General features: G+C 43.0%; 1 protein-coding gene across 8 annotated transcripts in view; it reads right to left on the bottom strand.

Annotated features, from left to right (window-relative positions):
* LARP1B (La ribonucleoprotein 1B) overlaps positions 1 to 19637 on the bottom strand; it is a 115446-nt gene that overhangs the window by 76977 nt on the left and 18832 nt on the right. For all 8 annotated transcript variants that reach the window (XM_045018060.1, XM_045018054.1, XM_045018053.1 and 5 more), the window contains exons 2-3: positions 12340 to 12401; positions 4072 to 4131 (exon numbers count right to left, since the gene is read on the bottom strand). In XM_045018060.1, the coding sequence (XP_044873995.1) occupies positions 4072 to 4131; positions 12340 to 12401 (122 nt within the window). The remainder of the gene's footprint in view (positions 1 to 4071; positions 4132 to 12339; positions 12402 to 19637) is intronic.

Below are 19637 nucleotides of genomic sequence, written 5' to 3'. Positions count from 1 at the left end.
GCTGATACTGCACTTAGATACTGCAAATATAAACTTCTCTGAGGCAATAGAGGCAGCACTGGCAGTTGTTGCTCCCCAAAAAGGAGTGGGGCCAGGAGAAAGTTTTTGAAGCCCAGCATCCTGGGCATAATCTAAGTTCCACCCTGGGATAGCATGCAGGTTCCTTGGGGTGGGGATTCTAACACTAACTGGGGAACTATTAAAAAAAATAAAACCTAAGAAAATGTAAGTTTGGACATTTACAGGAGACTAGAAAGGACCAGCTCCTAACTGTAGGATTCTGACTCAAGCTGTGCAGCAATAGGCAGGAATTGGCGAGGAAGTTCATCCTCCCCCACCTCTTATACCATCAGTGTGAACATGAGAGCACAGGTAAAGGTGCAGACCCTCAGACACTGCTTGCAAAAATTCCCTCAGCTTAGTTGTATCCATACTGAAATACACAGAGACCAGCACTCGAGATGAAAGTTTACTTACCAGTCTACTTGAACTGTAGTTACTGTCTTTATAGAGCCTCACGTACAGGACACTAATCTGTTTTAATCTTTAAATAGAATATCTCAGAAGGCTCTAACTAGTGGAGCTGTAAGTATGTTCCCTAATCAATCCAAATATTTGTTCAAGGTTACAAGAACAATGGGCACCAACTCTCATTCTTCCATTCCATTTAATCAGAATTTAAAAACGGATTAAAAAAGGGTACCAGAAGGTGGTTGACAATAACTGTCTATATATTTTACTTACAGAATTCAGGTTAAGGAATTTACAAGTAACTGTTTTCCATTGAATACTGCCTGTATACTGCAGATCACTTCTGGGAGATTCAGTAACAACAACTCTCAAAGAAGGAAAATTGTGTAGTATTTTAAATAAATATTGGAAGACTTTTCTTTAATTGGGCATCATATTAACAATCAAAATTATGTCTTGCAAACATACAATCAAAGATTTTTCAGAAATGTTGCGATGACTGCTTTGGATCTGTTAGAATACACTTTAGGTATCGCAACATAACAGATTTGAATGCAAAGCTTAACCCTTTAGGCAGCCTTTTAGTAAAGATAGTTTCCCCCTGAATTTATTACCATAAGCCATAGGTAATGTAGGAAATTTGCATATAAGTAACAGTCCTACATATGCTGCAGCTAAATGCAATTTTAACATCTTGCACTATGCAACCTAGCCTCATCTGGTAATGTGCAGGATCTTAGAAAAATACTGTAAGGCAGACATATTCATACAGAAGTCAGAAGCCACCAAGTTAGCAATTTGGAATGTACCTTACTTTTATGGAATACTATTTAGGGCACCTCAGCTATCACGACTGGCATCTTACAGACTCTTTTGGTTGATGTTATAACTCCTAAATACCTCAAGGAGCAGCAACTACAACCAGGTAAATGGTAAAGATCCTTGATGCTGTAAAGCATGTGAAGGAATCTATTTTGGTAGTGGTCTACACACAGAGAGAGACTTAAGTACTTTCAGTGGACCAGATGGAAAGACGTACAGAAATAGACTTCTTTTAGACAGAGCCCCAAATCAATCACACTGGCTTAAAAAGGGATTAAAGGCATAGAGAATTTAAACCTCTTTGTGTACCTGTTCAATTTCTTAGCTCCAGTATAGGATAGTTCCCTAGTTTCTCTTTCCCCCATAGAAACTAGGGAATGAGAGAAGAACTCTTTCCAAATATTCTGGGAAACTTCTATTGTTCTCAGTCGTGGGAGGGAAGTTACTTCATATTGCATTTTCTCACAAGAGGAATGCCTGAAAAGGTATGGGAATGGCAAAGCAGCTTGCAATAGACTCAAATAGAACTAACACTGAATAATCTCTAGATTTCCAGCTATCGGAAGACTATACAAACTCAGACACCCTGACTTTTACTTCACATATGAAGTATCAAAGAGGGCATGGATGAGCCCATTTCTGACCCTCCTTACTGATGGCTTATGTCTATTTTCAACTACCCAGGAAGGCACTCTGACAAAGGGAGGAGCTTATCCCAAAGCAGATCGTTTTACCTCACCAGCAGCACCCACAAATTTGCAACTTTATGGTGCAAAGCTGCTGCTGAGCACATCTTATGACACAGTTAAGTTTATCATCTTTGTCTCCTTGTCGAAGAGTGTAGAAAGTGGCTCTCTTCACATCCTTGACCCCCTCAGTGACTGCTGAGAGTGCCATGGTGTTGCATGGGTATATAAATGCTCAAAATCCAATTAAGGAGCCCGATACAATCTATCCACCAACTTGTATATAGGTGGCATAGGTAACAAGGGTGGTATACACCTCTTAGAGCTGTTGTTTCAGGCTCTCTGCAGACCCACATGGGCATCGATTGTCACTGGTTTACATCCTGTTCAGGTTTTCTCTGCAACCATAATGGCTAATAACAATTCTTAAAAAAAAAAAAAAAAAAAAAGGAAGTTGAGATCCTGAAGCACAATTTAGTAGGAAGGGAATTCTGTGGCAGACTCTCAGAATACACATTATACACTTCCATTGTTTTGAACTGAATCTGAGAGAACACCCAGATTAGTGGTGCTGCTTCATCTTACACTCCTTTTATGCCCTGATATCACAGACCCAAATCCTAGAGTAGTTTCTTTAATATTTGCATAAGTTTCAATGTTGATGTCATCAGTGCAGTCACTGGTGCCAATGAATTTGGCTGGATCTGGCCCAAAAAGAACATTGACAGTAGAGGATGACAGTTCCACGCAAAATGCCTTCAGTAGACTCAGGTTCCTGGCAGAATTGAAGAGCAAAGCTTGAATAGATTTTGGTCTGTGAATATCCCTAAAAGAGACACTTAAGGTGGTTCCTTTGGCTCATATCAGACATTGTACCATCATAGGAAGCATGAACTGTATCACTTGAACCTCAAAACCCTTTGGTTGGTTCCAGCATCAAGAAAATCATGATGGGACAGAATGGAGCCAAAGACTGAAACAGCACTTGAAGTCACAAAACTAGTATGAAGCCTATCTAAATCCAACAATATATTTTTTTATTATGAATGACAAAGAACAGTCATTGGACCAGGGAAAGAGAGAACACGATTCTATAGCCTGCTGTCTAGGGCACTCACCTAGGATGTTCAAGTGCCTGCTCCAATGACTAATTATTTATAAGGTGTAACAGCTTCAACAGAAGAGATTGAGAGAGGTCTGTCCCAGAATACCCCCTTGCCCAGCAGTTAGGGCACTCTCCTGTGATATGGAAGACCCAAATTCAAATCTCTTCTCCACATCAAGCAGACTGGGGGACTGAAGCTGTGTCATCCACATCCCAGGTAAGTGCTCTAGCCATTTAGCCACCCAAAAAATTGTTTCAGGCCAAAGGAAATGTTTTGTTTAACCCAAAACAGATCTTTTCAATTCACCAAAAGTTGTCACAATATTTTCATTTGGTTTGACCTGAATCAAAGTTGTTTTTTCTTTTGTACTGCTGGTGAACTGAAATAAGAGTTATTAGCCCAGCTCAACACATCAATATCATGGTGACAGGCACAGTAAGAATTTGAATGTAACAGAAAAGTTATCCAGGGATTCAGTGTTCACTCCTGAAGAAGACGAAGGAAGCAGGATGGAGTCAGGGCCATGGCTGCTTATAGAACCTTGCACTAAGCATTTAGATCCATGAGGAAGCATGTACAAAGCCCCAAAGGTTACAGTGTTGCAAATGATTGATTCTCCATGCACACACATCTCAAAAAGGAAGATCCACACTGACACTTCTTAAAGGTGAATTAAAATGTAAAATTATGGGGTAAATCCTGTACACTTCCATGTATAGGAGGGTCCTGAAATCAGCAGAACTGGTGTTGTTCCACCTCAGTGGGATAGAGAGGGGATAGACATGTATCACCTGAATCATAAAGTGTACTCAGTGAACTCTGACTCATACAGCAAAATTATTTTCAGTTTTTCTGCTGAAACCCTAAAATACCTAACCAGATTCACCATATAATGAGCTTGCAACAGAGGGGTACACAAGCTTTGTAGGTTTATAAAAAATATAATTCAGACTATATATAAAAGTATACAAACATAGTATACTCACTTCATTGTTTGCTATTTCACTTGGTGTCGGCCAATTTGTGATATCATTGAAGTCACTAGCCTGTAAAGTAACAAAATGTATGTTTACCAGAACAGCATTTCAGAATGAGTGGATGAGGTCTGGCACACTTAACAGTGGTGGTCAGAGACGGACTATGTTTCATAGCAGTAATCACAATAAATCACTTCTCATTTGATATGTGAGAACTGTAACAGACACCAGGTACAACATTACTTTAACCAACAAAAAAACAACAACAGTGTGCAATCCAGTCAGTTACTCAGAGTGGTTGCCTCCAACACAAAGTTCTACACAACAGTACACTAAGATTTAAAATAAAACAATGTTAAAAAGGGGATCCTAATGACAAACGTCTTTAGTTTGCTGTTACTGTAATTGTCAGCCTAACTCCTTGATGGACAGAGTTCCATTTAATGGATATAGCCATAAAAAGCACTCCCAGCAGCTAATTAAAAACCCCATATGTCACACAGTTACAATATGCTACTGGACAGGTGTATTTCATTTGGATAAAAATCTTTTAGATGAAAGCAACTAGGCTGCTAAATGTAATAATATATTAACTCTTTTTCCCTCTTTAAATCTCTGATAATCTCCCCTTTGCCCACAGATCTCTTCACAGCTACGTTAATAGTCCTAAGAAAAAGTGTTAAAAAAAGGTTACTCACCTCATAACTAGTTGTCTTTGAATTGTGTTGCAGATGTCCATTTTACTGTGCTGGTGAGTTTTCCCATGCTGCAACTGTAGAGCTGCAATGCATGCTCCCTGGTTTCCCTCATGTTCTGAACAGAGAGTATGAAGGATGGAGCCTTCCTACCAGAAGGTTAGATGGAGGACTCCAACGCACTGAGGAAGGAGGGTGGGTTTTGGAACGGACATATGTAACACATCTCAAAAAAGCAACAGTTACAAAAAGATGAGTAACCATTTTGTCTTTTGAATGATTGTATATGTCCATTCCACTGCAGATGCCCCCAAGCGATTTTCAGTGGAGGTGGGGCTAGGTGACTCATCTAAAGACAGAATATAGGACTGTTTTCCCCACATTCTCATCTTCCCTCGATGGCACAGTAATAACAATCTAGCAAATATGTTAACAGAGGACCACGTTGCTGCTGTACAAATGTTGACGATGGGGGCATTTTCCACAAATGTAGTAGAGGAGGAAATGCACCCTATATGCAATGTGCTGACTTTTCATGAGGTGTTCTACCTTTAACAGAATAGCACATAGCAATGCAGCTGGTAATCCATCTCAAGAGCCATTGTGTCGTAACTGTTCTACAGAGGACCCAAAGAGCTGGGAAGAAACCAAAGCGCTTTGTTCTACCCAGATAAAAGGGTAGGGGCTTGGCACATACCCGAAGTGTACAGCTTTTAGTTTTGTGAGCATGTGGATTCAGAAAAAGGACCGGTAAGTATGTTGACTAATGAAGTGGAAATCAGATACTACTTTGGAAAGAAATTTAGGGTTTCACAGATTCCAAGGCCAGCATGTTGATAAATGCAAAGCAATGCACACTGGAAAACATAATCCCAACTCTACATATAAAATGATGGGCTCTAAATTACCTGTTACCACTCAAGAAAGATCTTGGAGTCATTATGAATAGTTCTTTGAAAACATCCACTCAATGTGCAGCAGCAGTCAAAAAAGCGAACAGAACATTGGGCATTATTAAGAAAGGGATAGATAAGATGACAGAAAATATCATATTGTCTCTATATAAATCCATGGCATGCCCACATCTTGAATATTGCATGCAGATGTGGCCGCCCCATCCCAAAGAAGATATATTGGAACTGGAAAAGGTTCAGAAAAGGGCAACAAAAATGTTTAGGGGTATGGAACGGCTTCCGTATGAGGAGAGATTAATAAAACTGGGACTTTTCAGCTTGGAAATGAGAGAACTCAGGAGGGATATGAGAGGTCTATAAAATCATGACTGGTGTAGAGAAAATAAATAAGGACTTGCTATTTACTACTTCTTCTAACAGAAGAACTTGGGGTCACCAAATGAAAATAGGCAGCAGGTTTAAAAGAAACAAAAGAAAGTATTTTTTCACACAATGCACAGTCAACTTGTGGAACTCTTTGCCAGAGGATGTTGTGAAGGCCAAGGCTATAACAGGGTTCAAAAAAGAACTAGATAAATTCATGGAGGCTACGTCCATTAGCCAGGATGGGCAGGGATGGTGTCCGTAGCTTCCGTTTGCCAGAATCTGGGAATGAGCAACAGAGAATGGATCACTTGATGATTACCTTTTCTGCTCATTCCCTTCGGGGGCCCTGGCATTGGCCACAGTTGGAAGACAGGATACTGGGCTAGATGGACCTTTGGTCTGACCCAGTATGGCCATTCTTATGCTCTCAGAAGAGAACCTTGTGATCATCTAGTCTGACCTCCTGTATAACACAGGCCAAACCCTATACTTCACCTTGTCCCTGTAGACTATATTACATGAAGAATCTGTTACCAGGGCATGTTGCTCCCCCACTCTCCCCACAAAGGTGATGGCTAGCAAAAAGGCCATCTTCACCAAGAGGTGTAACATTGAGCAAGAGGCTAAGGGCTTGAATAGAGGATCCGTAAGACCTGACAGAACTAGATTCATATCTGAAGGTGAATCTGAATCCTGAATAGGTGGGAAACAGTCTATCTAGTCCATTTAGGAACATGGCTATCATAGGATTAGCGAAAACAGTCCTTTCAGCAATATACAGGTGAAATGCTGAATTTGCAATCAAATGCACCTTAATGGCATTCAATGTTAGACCTGATTCTTTAAGATGTAAAAGACAGTCCAAAATCTTTTGAATTGTAGATTGTGTAGGAGACATTATGGCTAGCTGCTCAAGTAGAGAAGCACTTCCATTTAAAAAGGTAAGGAGCTTTCATGGATGGCTTTCTGCTGCTGAGCAGGACATTCTGGACTGTCACTGAACAGTGCGGCTCCTCTGGTTTTAAGCACCAAGGAACCAAGATGAGAGGTTCACCACATGCAGATTCAGGTGCAACATGTGCATGTAATGCTGGGAGATCAAGTCTTTGCCTAGTGGCAGAAGTAAGAGTTCTCTTATGGACAATCTGTGCAGATCCAAGTAGTAGAGTTGCCTCAGCCAGTCTGGAGTGTGAAGATTATTCTGCCTCGTTCTTGCTTTAGTTTCACTATGTCTTTGGAAAGAGGGGTGCTGGGGTGTATACACACAGCAGGTTTTTGTCCAGGAAAGCATCTGAAATGGACTGTGGCCAGCTCAGGAACAGAACTGAGGACATTTCCTGTTCTGCTCAGTTGCAAACAAATTCATCGTAGGAATCCCCACACACGCTCAAATCAACTTTAGAACTGTAGTGTTGAGAGATCATTCATGATCTAGGCTGAACAGTCTGCTCAGGCAGTCTGCCAGGCAATTCTGAACTCCCAGCAGGTATGATGCACTGAGAGTTAAGGAGTTCCTGATACACCATGAGTGTCTCCTGATACAGCTTGTTTGATCTGAAGGTTTAGAATGGGTCTGACATCCCCTTTGGCTTTAGGAAACGATAGTAAAAAAACCCTGCCTCCATGCTGAAGAGGCACCTCTTCCTTAGCTCCTGAACACAGTCTCCACTTCTTGCCTTAGCATGGACTTGAGAGAGGAGTCCCTGAAAAGGGACTGGGAAGTGGGAGGAGATATAAAGAAACTACTGGGTATATCCTGAATCCACCATGTTTAACACTAATTTCTCTGTGGTGATAGTCTACCACACACTTAGGAAATTCGATAACCTGTTCCCACAGGCAGAGAAAGGGCCAGTAAGATCTGCACTGATAGGTATGCTGTCCTCAACAGAGGAGTCAAACAGGATGCTTTGAGGCCTTTGGCTGCCTTGACAAAGTGACCAAGGCAGATAGCGGAAGCCTCCTTCTACGCAGCCTGTGTTTGTGCATGGTTTAGTCAAACTGCCTGGAGAGGTAGAACTGTTGTCTCAGCTGAAACTGAGGATAATATTTTGTCCTCCTGGGGGCAAAAGGAAAAGTCTCTAATTGTCAGCTGTATTTCTCAAGGAATCCCTGACGACCATAGCTATGAGAAATGGTGCATCCTTAATGCCATCATCATGATCCCTGAAGCTGGGACTGCAGTGTTCAAGGAAGCCTGCAGAGCTGACATACAGACCAGATGACTTCTCACCAAGAGAGACTGGAACTCATCCCCAGAATCCTTAGGTAACTTTTTTAGGAATTTAGACATTGGTCCAAGAGGGCAAGGTTGCTGGGCAATAGGACTACTCAAATGGAGAGGGGCAATGCAAAACTATAACCCCACCACTGAATACACCTCTCTCCTAAAAAGATCTAGCTTTTTTGCATCCTTTTCCTTCTGGGTAGCCTTAGCTCAACCTTTGCAGTGCCATTCATTCACTCCAGCTACCACCAGTGAGCCCGGTGTAGAGTGCAAAATAAAACTGGTCAAACCCATGAGACAGTATCTGGTATTTATTCTCTGTCTTTTACCACATATGAAGGGATTTGTGAGTGACTTAGTAGGCTGCATTATCCCCTCATTTTTAGGAAGGGCTACCGTCACTGCCATAGCTGGGTGTAATATATCTATAAATTTAGGAGAATTTTCCTCCACCAGTTCTATTTGAACACCAAGGGCTGTAGCTGTCCTTTTCAGTTCTTGGTAAACTCTGAAGTCATCGGTAGCAGAGAAGCAGCTTCTGGTACCAGAGCCTCATTAGATCCCTCTTGAGGCAAGTCCTGCACAGCCAAAGTCGAAGGTAAATCCAAGGGAGGTTGAGGAATGGCCTGTAGTATAGTGTCTGTAGGCTATTCTGTATCAACAATCGCTGGTCTATTGATACTAGTCAGGGAACCCTCTTCTTTCTCAGAGACCGGCTTCTGTGAGGAAGTGGGGATGACAATCTTGATGCCAGAGAAAGGCCAATGAGGAGACTGATATGGTATGAGAGTCCAATTGTGTCAAGACCAGGCCACCCAATCCTTCAATCTGCTCTTGATGAGTGTCTTCCATGAGAGTAGGAATGAGTTCTGGAGGATGAATTGGACTGTCTGTAATGGGAGGCATAGGAACCCACTCTGGATTCCAATGAGAAGTAGGACTACTTTGAAGGTCACATTGGTTCAATTCTGGGAAGAGACAAGTGACTAGGCCTAAGATCTATGGTGAGAATGCAGTACCTGGCTTTCAGTACTGAGCACAGAGGTGGAGCAGGTATCGTAGGCCTAGATGTCATCACAGAAGAAGCTAAAGAAGATGGTACTGGTCCTCAGAAAAAGGGTGCCATAACAGACACCAATGCTGGTAAAAGTCTGCGCTGCATGCAATAGTACCAGTAAATGGCCTTCACCATGAATAAATGGTGATACAAACACCGAGAGGCACAACAGGTCCTTTGTAATTATGTAGCTTCAGTTTTGTTGACATTAAGATAGACAGTTGATCCACAGTAAGCAGAAGTGACAGATCCATTGTAGTCACCAATAAAGTAGCCTGCCTCAATGGCCCCCATATGTGTACGAGAGTCAACAGCTCAGTCCTAAGACAGGGACCTGCGAGACAAAGCAGGTAACCTTTGGTACCAGAGTGGCTTACTTTAATATGGAGATATACCTATCTCATAGAATTGAAAGGTCATTGAGTCCAGTCCCCTGCCTTCACAGCAGGACCAAGTACCGTCCCTGACAGATATTTGCCCCAGATCCCTAAATGGCCCCGCAAGGATTGAACTCACAACCCTGGGTTTAGCAGGCCAATGCTCAAACAGTGAGAGTGGGGGTTACTAATGAGCGATTGGTTTTTGACACTGGGAACAAGGCATAAAGCCAGGGGCCCTGGCGTAGCCTCCCCCAGTACCAACCAAAGCTTGGAGAAGCTTACTGACCCAGAGCAAATAAATTAAAGAAACAAATGTCCAAATGGATAAAAAAAATGACTACTACTAATTAAGAATTATAACTATATACAATCTTTGTGTGTTCACAGAGGAATGAGGGACTGTACCAAAGCACAGTAACATGCTCCAGCCACCAGACAGTTAAAAGGAACAGAAGGAAGGGAGGGGCATGAGAGAAACCAGGGTGCATGCGTGGCCATCCCTTTAGGTACTACCAGGGAGAAAACACTGCACGGTTGCATGAGCCATGCAACATCTAGGATGGACAAATGCAATCATTCAAAGAATCTTAGGCTTTAAATTAAAAAAAAGCATTTGATGCTAAAACAATAGCTTTTTTGGAAAAACAAGAAATGTTTAGAATGTTGACAAATTTTCACTGGAAGCAATCTGTTATTGCTCCTAAGGTCAACATCACCAGACATTATTTTGAAGCTTCAGTATCATTTAATTATAAAAATAAAATAACTGACCCTAAATAAAATTCAAAGACATTTTTAGTCACAAATATTTAAAAACCATTGGAAAATCTTCTCCAACACTAGATTACATACATAACTGCTGCTTCATGTTTAAAAGTTCAAATTACTTTGTACACTTGGAGTCAGATAAGCTATCTACTCTTAGAAATCAGACATAAGAAATCTGAAATGTTATATACACAATGTAATATACAAATTAATTTTATTATTATTATAAAATTGGAAAACACAAGAAACCTAAGACAACACTAATCATCAGGCTCCAAAGATTACTCCTGAGGGAATTCCGTGCCAAAAACTTAAAAATTCTGCCCCCCCAAAATAAAAATTCTGCAAAAGTTTTATTTGTCAATAAATAAATGTAGAGGCTCCAGCGTGGCAGTGGGGAGCGAAGGCCACTGGTTGCATGGAGGTGGAAGATCACCCTACAGCACTACCTCCTCCCTGAGACAGGGACTTGGCGGTGAGGCTGCACCCAACCCTGACACAGTGCAAGAGCCAGCACTGCTTCTCTGCACCACGCACACCAGTGTGAGCAGATGGAATCTGCTAGGCTGAGCCTAAGTTTGGAGGGATCCAGGCACAGAGTAAGAGGGTTCTGTGTAGGGCAATCTGGATGCGGGCAGCTCAGTGGGGGATGTGGATGCACAGTCCTCGCTGGGGGTTTGCAGGGGCAATGGGACGCTGCAGTGCAGTCCAGGTGAAGGTGGCTGGAGCTCAGCAGAAGGGGTTTGGGGGGGAGGGGGTCTAGGGCTCAGCAGGAGGGTCCGGATGTGGGGGACTTAGTGGAGAGGTTCAGGCGCTGGGAGAGTGGGGGTCTAGGTGCAGGGGGCTCAGAGTGGGGGTTCAAAAGGCCTGCTTAACAGGGCGCCCCAGCTGCAACTGCTGTTGAGGGGATGCTACCTGCCAGGCTCCCGCTCCCCCCTCCTGATTTCCATATTCCCTCCCCATCTCTCCCAACTGTCCCCTTCCACATCCCTCTCTCCTCACTCCCTCATCCCACCCCTTTCCTTCTCCACTGCCTCTCCCCCGCTTGCCCTGCCACACTATGGGCACTCACTGTTGTACACACAGAAAGAGAGCACAACTGACACTAGGACCCAGGAAGCGGCATCCTGCTGCAGAGTGGAGCAGCACCCTCATACAGCAGGGCAGCTCTGCACGTGCAGAAATTGGGGAAGGCAATGGCAAGTGATACCATGTGCCCCTTCACGCCTTGCCTCTGTTTTGGGGGGCATTGCCCACCCCCAACTATGTTCATGAGTGTCCCCCGACTCCCCTCCCTGCCTCCGCACTGCTTCCCTTTGCTTTCCACGCATGCACAGGTATACAAAATTCCCCCAGGAGTAAAAAAAAAAAAAAAAGACCACCACAGATCAGTCTAGCTTTGCTTCTGTGGTTACCAACTCATCAGAATCTTGTGTGTTCATGAGTACTACTGTTTCTGCATACTATCCTCTATATTTGTTTACCAGATAATCCTACTATACCCTTTACAAAAAAATCTCTTTGCTGCTTCCGATGCTACAGCCTTCAGCTCTTTCTAAATTTTTGATCATGTCCCCTTTTTTGACCCCCCTCCCGCCCCCACTATCACCTGAATTAACCCATCATAACACATCTTTAGGATGCAACCTTAAACATTATCCAGCAAACTAAAATTTACTTGAACAATACCAGCTACTTATACAGATAAAAATATTTAGGAAAAAAATATTTCTCTATTGACAATTTACATTTATCATCATATCAACAGTGCAGTTAAAATGTTAGTTCAAATCAACAGACTGTATTATATGGTCTCAATCTAATCAGACCTGAGACTCTCAGATTAAACTGCTTTCCAGCAAATACAAACCTTGCTGGGTTTCCTGGTCTTCGGTTTCCCTGCTTTTATAACTTTAGTGGAATTTGGCCGTTCTAAAGGGAAGGAGGAAAAACATTTCCAGGTAAGAAATTATTTTGATTATGCTTTTATATTAGAAAAACTAAGTGTGGAACAGTATATACAAAAATTTTGCTCCCTAATCCTTAATACAATGCTAAAGCTCTTTTCTGTGGGCCAATGCAGCCAAGCAGGTAAGTAGTTCCAATCTAGTCAGTGTATTTTTAAATACCGGTAATTGAGACTATTCATGTGCTTAAAGTTAAGCACATGTATAAGTGCTGTGCTAGACTGGGAGCTATATAATTTATTTTCATACATATTTACAAGTTTCTATAAATTTCAGGGATTTCAATATTAGGTAAATTATACTATGAAAATAAAATCTTTGACACAATTGTCTGCATCATAAAATATTGGGATCTTAGGCCCATATTTTTAAAGATATTTAGGCATTGCAGCTCTCAGCATTGCGATGCCTAATTGATTTATGAGCCTAAATCTCATTTTCAACAGGGATTTCCCCCTTCTGAAAAAAAAAATGAGATTTAGGCTCTTACATCACTTAAAAGTCTGGACCTAAATCTAAAAAAAGGCTGATTAAAAAATAAGCAAATCTGCAAAACATATTTTATCAGAAGCTATAATATTTTAAAGATCAAATTCTTTCATACCTACAATTGTGTAAATGTACGTGATAAAGAACTTATTACAAATTCATAAATCCCTAGTAATCATTTTTCCCCTAATAACTCATATGCTAGTTTTACCAGAGAACATTGCCGGAACATAGAAAACGAGAAGAAAAAAGATACACGCAAACTGCATATTAAACAGAAGTTTGCCCATTTACACAGAAATACCTATTTCAAACACTGATGACTGCAAAAAATATTCTGTGCAGAAAACAACTGTTGCTCATAACCAAGCCACAATCAGTCAGCAAAGTAAATAAAAAAAGCTGAGAAAAGCAGGAGTGAAACCCATTCAACAATGCTACTTTATATCCAGGCTTGGAAGGATTAGATTTTTGTCAATAAATGTCGATTTCTCCATACACGCATACATGTGTCAAATTTCAGATAGGAAAAGAAAGAAAAATGCTGTTTGAGATTTTATTAGTTTGATTTCAGGCTGTTTACTTTGATCAGATAATTGTAAACCGCATATGTCAAAATATATGATCACCTGCATAACACGGGTCATACAGTTTCATCCAGTAACACCTATAATGAAGGGAATTATTTCCCCATACTATCCAGGAGAACATCACGAGGTCCAATAATGTGTGGCTGACACACTGGGTATGTCTACACTACGAAATTAGGTCGATTTTATAGATGTCAATTTTTAGAAATCGATTTTATACAGATGATTGCGTATGTCCACACTTAGCGCATTAAGTTGGAGTGCATTCTCACTACCGTGGCTAGTACTGACTTTTGGAGCAGTGCACTGTGGCAGCTATCCCACAGTTCCCGCAGTCTCCACCACTCATTGGAATTCTGGGTTCAGCTCCCAGTGCCTGATGGGGCAAAAAACATTGTTGCGGGTGGTTTTGGATATGTCATCGGTTGCCCCTCCCTCCGTGAAAGCAACGGCAGACAGTTGTTTCACACCTTTTTTCCTGGGTTACCCATGCAGATGCCATACCACAGCAAGCATGGAGCCTGCTCAGCTCACTGTCACCGCTGCTGTTGTGGGCAAGTCTACTGTGGGGGCTGCTATAATCCAAGTAGCCAATGCAATCATTGACGTTCTGTTATCAAGGGTAGTGACTCTGGGAAATGTTCGGGCCTTTTTAGATTTTAGGTGCATCATATTCCTGTCCTTTGTTGCTGGTGAAGAAGTCTTGCAGCCGTCCATTCCAGTCTGGTCAGCGCTGTAACACCCCATAGCACTTCTGTGGTTGACATATGTAACAGCTCCAGAGCTCTTGCTCTTTTGCCTTGGCTGAGGTACCTTGCCCTACCCGGACTTCTAAGCATTTGACACACAAGCACCCGCAGCAGCTAGTATTGTTACACAGCAGCAGCTCCTTGCCTTCGAAGCCGACGGTGCAGTAGGACTGCTAACCGTCATCATCCACTGCTTCCGCTGGAACTCTGCTCTCCTGCTCCCTAGCGACGAGCTCGGGGATCCATTCATGAAGCCTGGTCAGTGGTAAGGAGCAGTTCAACTATGGGCTGAGCAAGTGCAGATGGTGGTACAATGTGTCTTTGGACGTTTAAAAACTCGCTGGCACTGTTGGGCAGACCTCAGCGCAACCAACATTCCCATTGTTATTGCTGCTTGCTGTATGCTCCATATCTGTGAGAGTAAGGGGGAGACGTTTATGGTGGGGTGGGAGGTTGAGGCAAATCACCTGGCGTCCGATTTTGAGCAGCCAGACACCAGGGTGATTAAAAGAGCACAGCAAGGTGTGCTGCGCATCAGAGAGGCTTTGAAAACCAGTTTCATAACTGGCCAGACTTCGGTGTGACAGCTGTGTGTGTTTCTCCTTGATGCAAACCCGCCCCCTTTGTTGATTTTAATTCCCTGTAAGCCAACCACCCTCCCCCTTCGAAATAAAGTAACTACTGTTTGAAACCATGCATTCTTTATTAATTAAAAAAAAGATAATGGACAAGGTAGCCCGGGTGGGGTGGGGGAGGAGGGAAGGACAAGGCCACATTGCTTATTGTAGCCACACTAAAAATCAAACCGTTTGAATGACAGCCTTCTGTTGCTTGGGCCATCCTCTGGAGTGGAGTGGCTGGGTGCCCAGAGCCTCCCGCATTCTTGGGCATCTGGGTGAGGAGACTATGGAACATGGGGAGGAGGGTAGGCGGTTATACAGTGGATGCAGCGGGGGTCTGTGCTCTTGTTGGCTTTCCTGCAACTCCAACAGATGCTTCTTCATGTCAGTTTGCTCCCCCATTAGCCTCAGCATCGTGTCCTGCCTCCGCTCTTCGCACTCACTTAATTCTTTCCTGGTCTCTGCCACTGAATGCCTCCATGCATTAAGCTGTGCCCTATCAGTGCAGGAGGACTGCATAAACTCAGAAAACAAGGCATCGCGAATGCATTTTTTTTGCCTTCTAATCTGCGATCACCTCAGGGATGGAGATGATAGGGGGAGCGTAGAAATATTCTATGCGCTATGATTCTAGGGGGACTTCATGGTCACCTGTGCTGCTGAGTTCGCCATGCTGACCAAACAGGAAATGAAATTCAAAAGTTCCCAGGGCTTTTCCTGTGTACCTGGCTAGTGCATTAGAGTTCTAAGTGCTGTCCAGAGTGATCAAAATGGAGCACTTCGGGATAGCTCCCAGAGGCCAATACTATTGATTTGCATCCACACTACCCCAAATTCGACCCAGCAAAGTCGATTTTAGTGCTACTCCCCTTGCCAGGGAGGAGTACAGAAGTCGATTTTAAGAGCCCATTAGGTCGACGGAATGGGGTTGGTTGTGTGGACGCGTTCATTTTTAAAATCGACCCAACGTGGCTAAATTTAACCTAACCCCGTAGTGTAGACCAGGCCTAAGACCAGCTTTCTATTTAAAGCTTGACTCTAAGGGTATGTCTACACTGCAATTAGACACTCATGGCTGGCTCATACCAGCTGACTTGGACTCAGGCTGGGAGGCTGTTTCATTGCAAAGTAGACTTCCAGGCTCAGGCTGTAACCTGGGCTGTAACAAAGTGAGAGAGTTGCAGAGCTCAGGCTGCAGAAGTCTGCACTACAGTATAACAGCACTGCAGCACTAGCCAGCTGGCATGGGCCAGCCATAGATTTTCAATTGCATTGTAGATATACTTTAAGTGCTCTAAAATCTGCAGGCTTACTCAAATTGCCTTGAAATTTGGTGTGCTTCTTGGAGGTTACTGACTCCAAATTTGGGGTAATTTGACAAAGTAGTTCCTAAACAGCCCCCAGCTTTTTTTGGTAAGATTAGTTAATACACTCTACCAATGTTTTTTGCCCAGACCTGGGGATTGAACTAGGGCTCTGATCGTGGCCCAGGAATCTCAGGTGCTCAAGAGTTACCCCCACCTAGAGTCTGGCACCCACTGGCCCTTTGGGAGGGCACATTTCACGAAAGTGTTCACCAAAGAGTTTAGCTCTCATGCCTAATGCTCATGAGTTAACAGTTTACACAAAGCATGTTCAGAGAAAGGAGCCAGGAGGGTCTGTATCAAATCAATTGGATAGCTCAAGGAGATGAAAAATAGCCTGACCAATCCAGCTAGTGTCAGTTTCAAACCCACCTAGAACAGAAATCTACAAAAGGTCTGTAACCACACTGCTAAAACCCATCTGTCAGGTTATCATCATTACATCAGGGGAAATAAAATCAAAATATTTTTTAAAACAATTATATATGTGAATAGTTGCTGGGAGACAAATGAAATTTGTGAGAATGGGGGAGAGGAATTTGGAGCTGCAGCCAGAGAAGGAGAGAGAAATGGGGATGGGTGGTAGGGCAGAAGGATTGGGGGCAAAGTGGCAGGCAGACTGGGGAAGAAAAGGGGCAGAGCCAACCAGGAGTTGGTTGGGGGTGGGAAATGCCTCTTCTTGCAGGATCTGAGATCCTCTCCTCCAGGTGTGTGCCAGTATCTAGGATGTGGGGGGCCTTGCCCTTCTGGGGTATCTGACTCTCTTCCTGCCAGCCATGTATGCTGGGATCTGGGGGGAACTGCCAGTCTGGTGGTGTCTCTACCCCTCCCACCCCACAAGCTGAGATCTGGAGGACTTGCCCCTTTGGCTGTTAGCCCTTCTCCCTGCCCCCCTGCATGTGCCAGGATCTGACCCCCCACTTCCTGCCTCCCATGATCTAGGATCTGGGGGAGCCCCTCTTTCTGGCCCCACATGGGATCTGAGGCCTGGTCCCTCAAGGAGGGTCAGAGCCCCTCTCTCTACCCTACATGAGATGGCATCTAGGGAAACCCTGGGGATTTGACAAGAAGCATCCTCAGAGTATGAGCCAAGAACACACTATTGAGACTGGGGCGGATTTGAGAATGGGCATATTTGATGCACATCATAGGTTTCTCAAGCGCCACTGAGGGGAATGAAAACACCCACTGAAATCAATGGAGCAGCTCAAATGGCTCAGAGCTATTATTTCAGGCTGTATTCATTTCTATGGGGTGTTCTCATTCAGCTGAGACCACAATGCGATTAACAGGGTACTTTATGAGCTTATGGTTTTGGTGTTTACCAATTTTCTCAGAACAATTCCTGGGTTTTGATAAAGCCAACATGTGGGTTTTACCAATTTTTACCTGAATTTTGGCTTTTTTGGGAGACCTGGGACTTTTTTTGTAGCAGAAGCAGATGGCGTGATGCTGAAGGACCAGGGTACAGGTGTTTTTGGCTGCTGGAACTAGACTCCCTGCCCGTCTTGCTCCCCGACTTCACCAACTGGCAGTTTCATTCCTCTGCATAGGCAAGCAGGCAGGGACTCTGCAAGTGGGGAACCAAAAGCTACACCCTGTGAGTACTGCCCCCCACCTCATGCTGGATAGAGTCCCTTCCTGAGCCTGGCCCTTCAGATCTGTCCAGCAGGAGGAGGAGACAAGGCTCCGTCCCCTGGGGAGTAAGACTGGCAGAGACCCAGGTTATAGCAGCCAAGACCATACACGGCCGGAAAGGGCCTCATCCTAGCCCTAGCCCTTCAGCACAGCACCTACACTTCCTCTGTGTGGTGGGAAGTGAGACAGGTAGGGAGCTGGTTCCCAGTCACAGAGCACACTGACCACTACATTTTGAGTATTCCCAGGCCTCATGAGTACCAAGCACCTCCCTCACCCTTCATTTTTGTTTTTTAACCAGTTTTCACCATTTCTTAAAATTTATGAATGAACACTGATCAATTCCCGAGGGGGGGGGGGGAGAGAGAGAGAGAGTGAGAGTTTTTTTTTTAAATAAAAATACCAAAATGAAAGGCCTTAGCTATTTTATACCTCTCAAAGTTATTTCATACCTGGAGGTCTAGATATAGCAAAGCAATTGCTGATGATTAATTTCATACAGTATTATCACAGAGTGCCAGCTCTGCTACAGTTAAGATTGAGAAGACTACTGTTTAAAAGACAATTTTTCTAGGTGTTTTAAAATCTGATGCACACCTGGATTGTCATAAAAATTGGTGCGCCTTTTGGGGGAAGAGGGAAGAGTAATATCCAACCTGGGATTCATTTGGGCAAGAGGTTCCTGATACAGTGTTCCCCAGACCTCTTGCTAGCTCTTCTTAAAATTCACAGTCTAACAACTTTTGTGTGTGCACACCTCACTTCTAAAGTGCTAATGATTTAAAGGGCAGAGCAGGATGACCTGGAAATGATGGGGGGAAGCTATATGTTGCAGGGGATAGAAGAAGTCAAGACACACACCAGCTTTCTCTCATTATGCTTAAAGTTACTGTAACCATGATGTACTGAAACCGTAAAGTTTGAGACAAAGACTGGCATGGAAAGATTAGATTTTTTTGGTAAATGTTGATAAACATGGATATCAACACACAAATAGATAAAAATATTTCTGTAAATTGCAGTTATCAACAGATAGGCAAAGAAAGAAAAATGCTGCTTGGGAACTTATTTGATTTAAGGATATTTACCTTGTATACGTGGACGTATGATGCTGACAATTAGTTTAACTTTTTGAATCTCAGTAGATACCATTACTAAATTATTGTGTAACCTGCACACAATTTCCTGATATTGTGAAAACTTAAAATCAATAAAAATTGGAAAAATGCTTAAAACCTATAATTTTGCACAACTGAATATTTAAATCAATAAAAATAAAAAAAATACTTAATATTGATATTGTCCACTGAATTTATTTTAATCAAATTCCGCCAACCTAGACAGACCACGGCTGAGATTTCTCTCATTCAGCCTGTTATCAAGTACGCTTTCTAAACACTTCAAAGCATGGCAGTTATCCCCATTTCATTATAACAAAGTGTATGTGGGTGGAGAATGGAACACTTAGGAACCATAAAATAACCCTGCAGCCTAATGGAGAGGGCAGTGGATTGGGACTCAGAAAACCTAAGCTCTATTCTCAACTTTGCCACTGGCCTGCTGGGTGACTTTGGCAAAGCCTTCACCTCAATGTGCCTCAGTTTTCCATCTGTAGAATAGGGATAATGATTTTTTCTTTGAGATCTACTGACAAAAAACACTATGTAAGAACTAGATATTAACAGTGGCCAGGTAATGAAACATCTCAACTGCACACCTAATATGGTGATTACAACTGCCCAAGTGATCAC

The sequence above is a fragment of the Mauremys mutica genome, chromosome 5 (genome assembly GCF_020497125.1).
Source record: "Mauremys mutica isolate MM-2020 ecotype Southern chromosome 5, ASM2049712v1, whole genome shotgun sequence".
In the NCBI taxonomy this organism is placed as follows: Eukaryota; Metazoa; Chordata; order Testudines; family Geoemydidae; genus Mauremys; species Mauremys mutica.
Note: the sequence above shows the minus strand (reverse complement) of the source record. Positions and strands in the feature narration are given on the sequence as shown.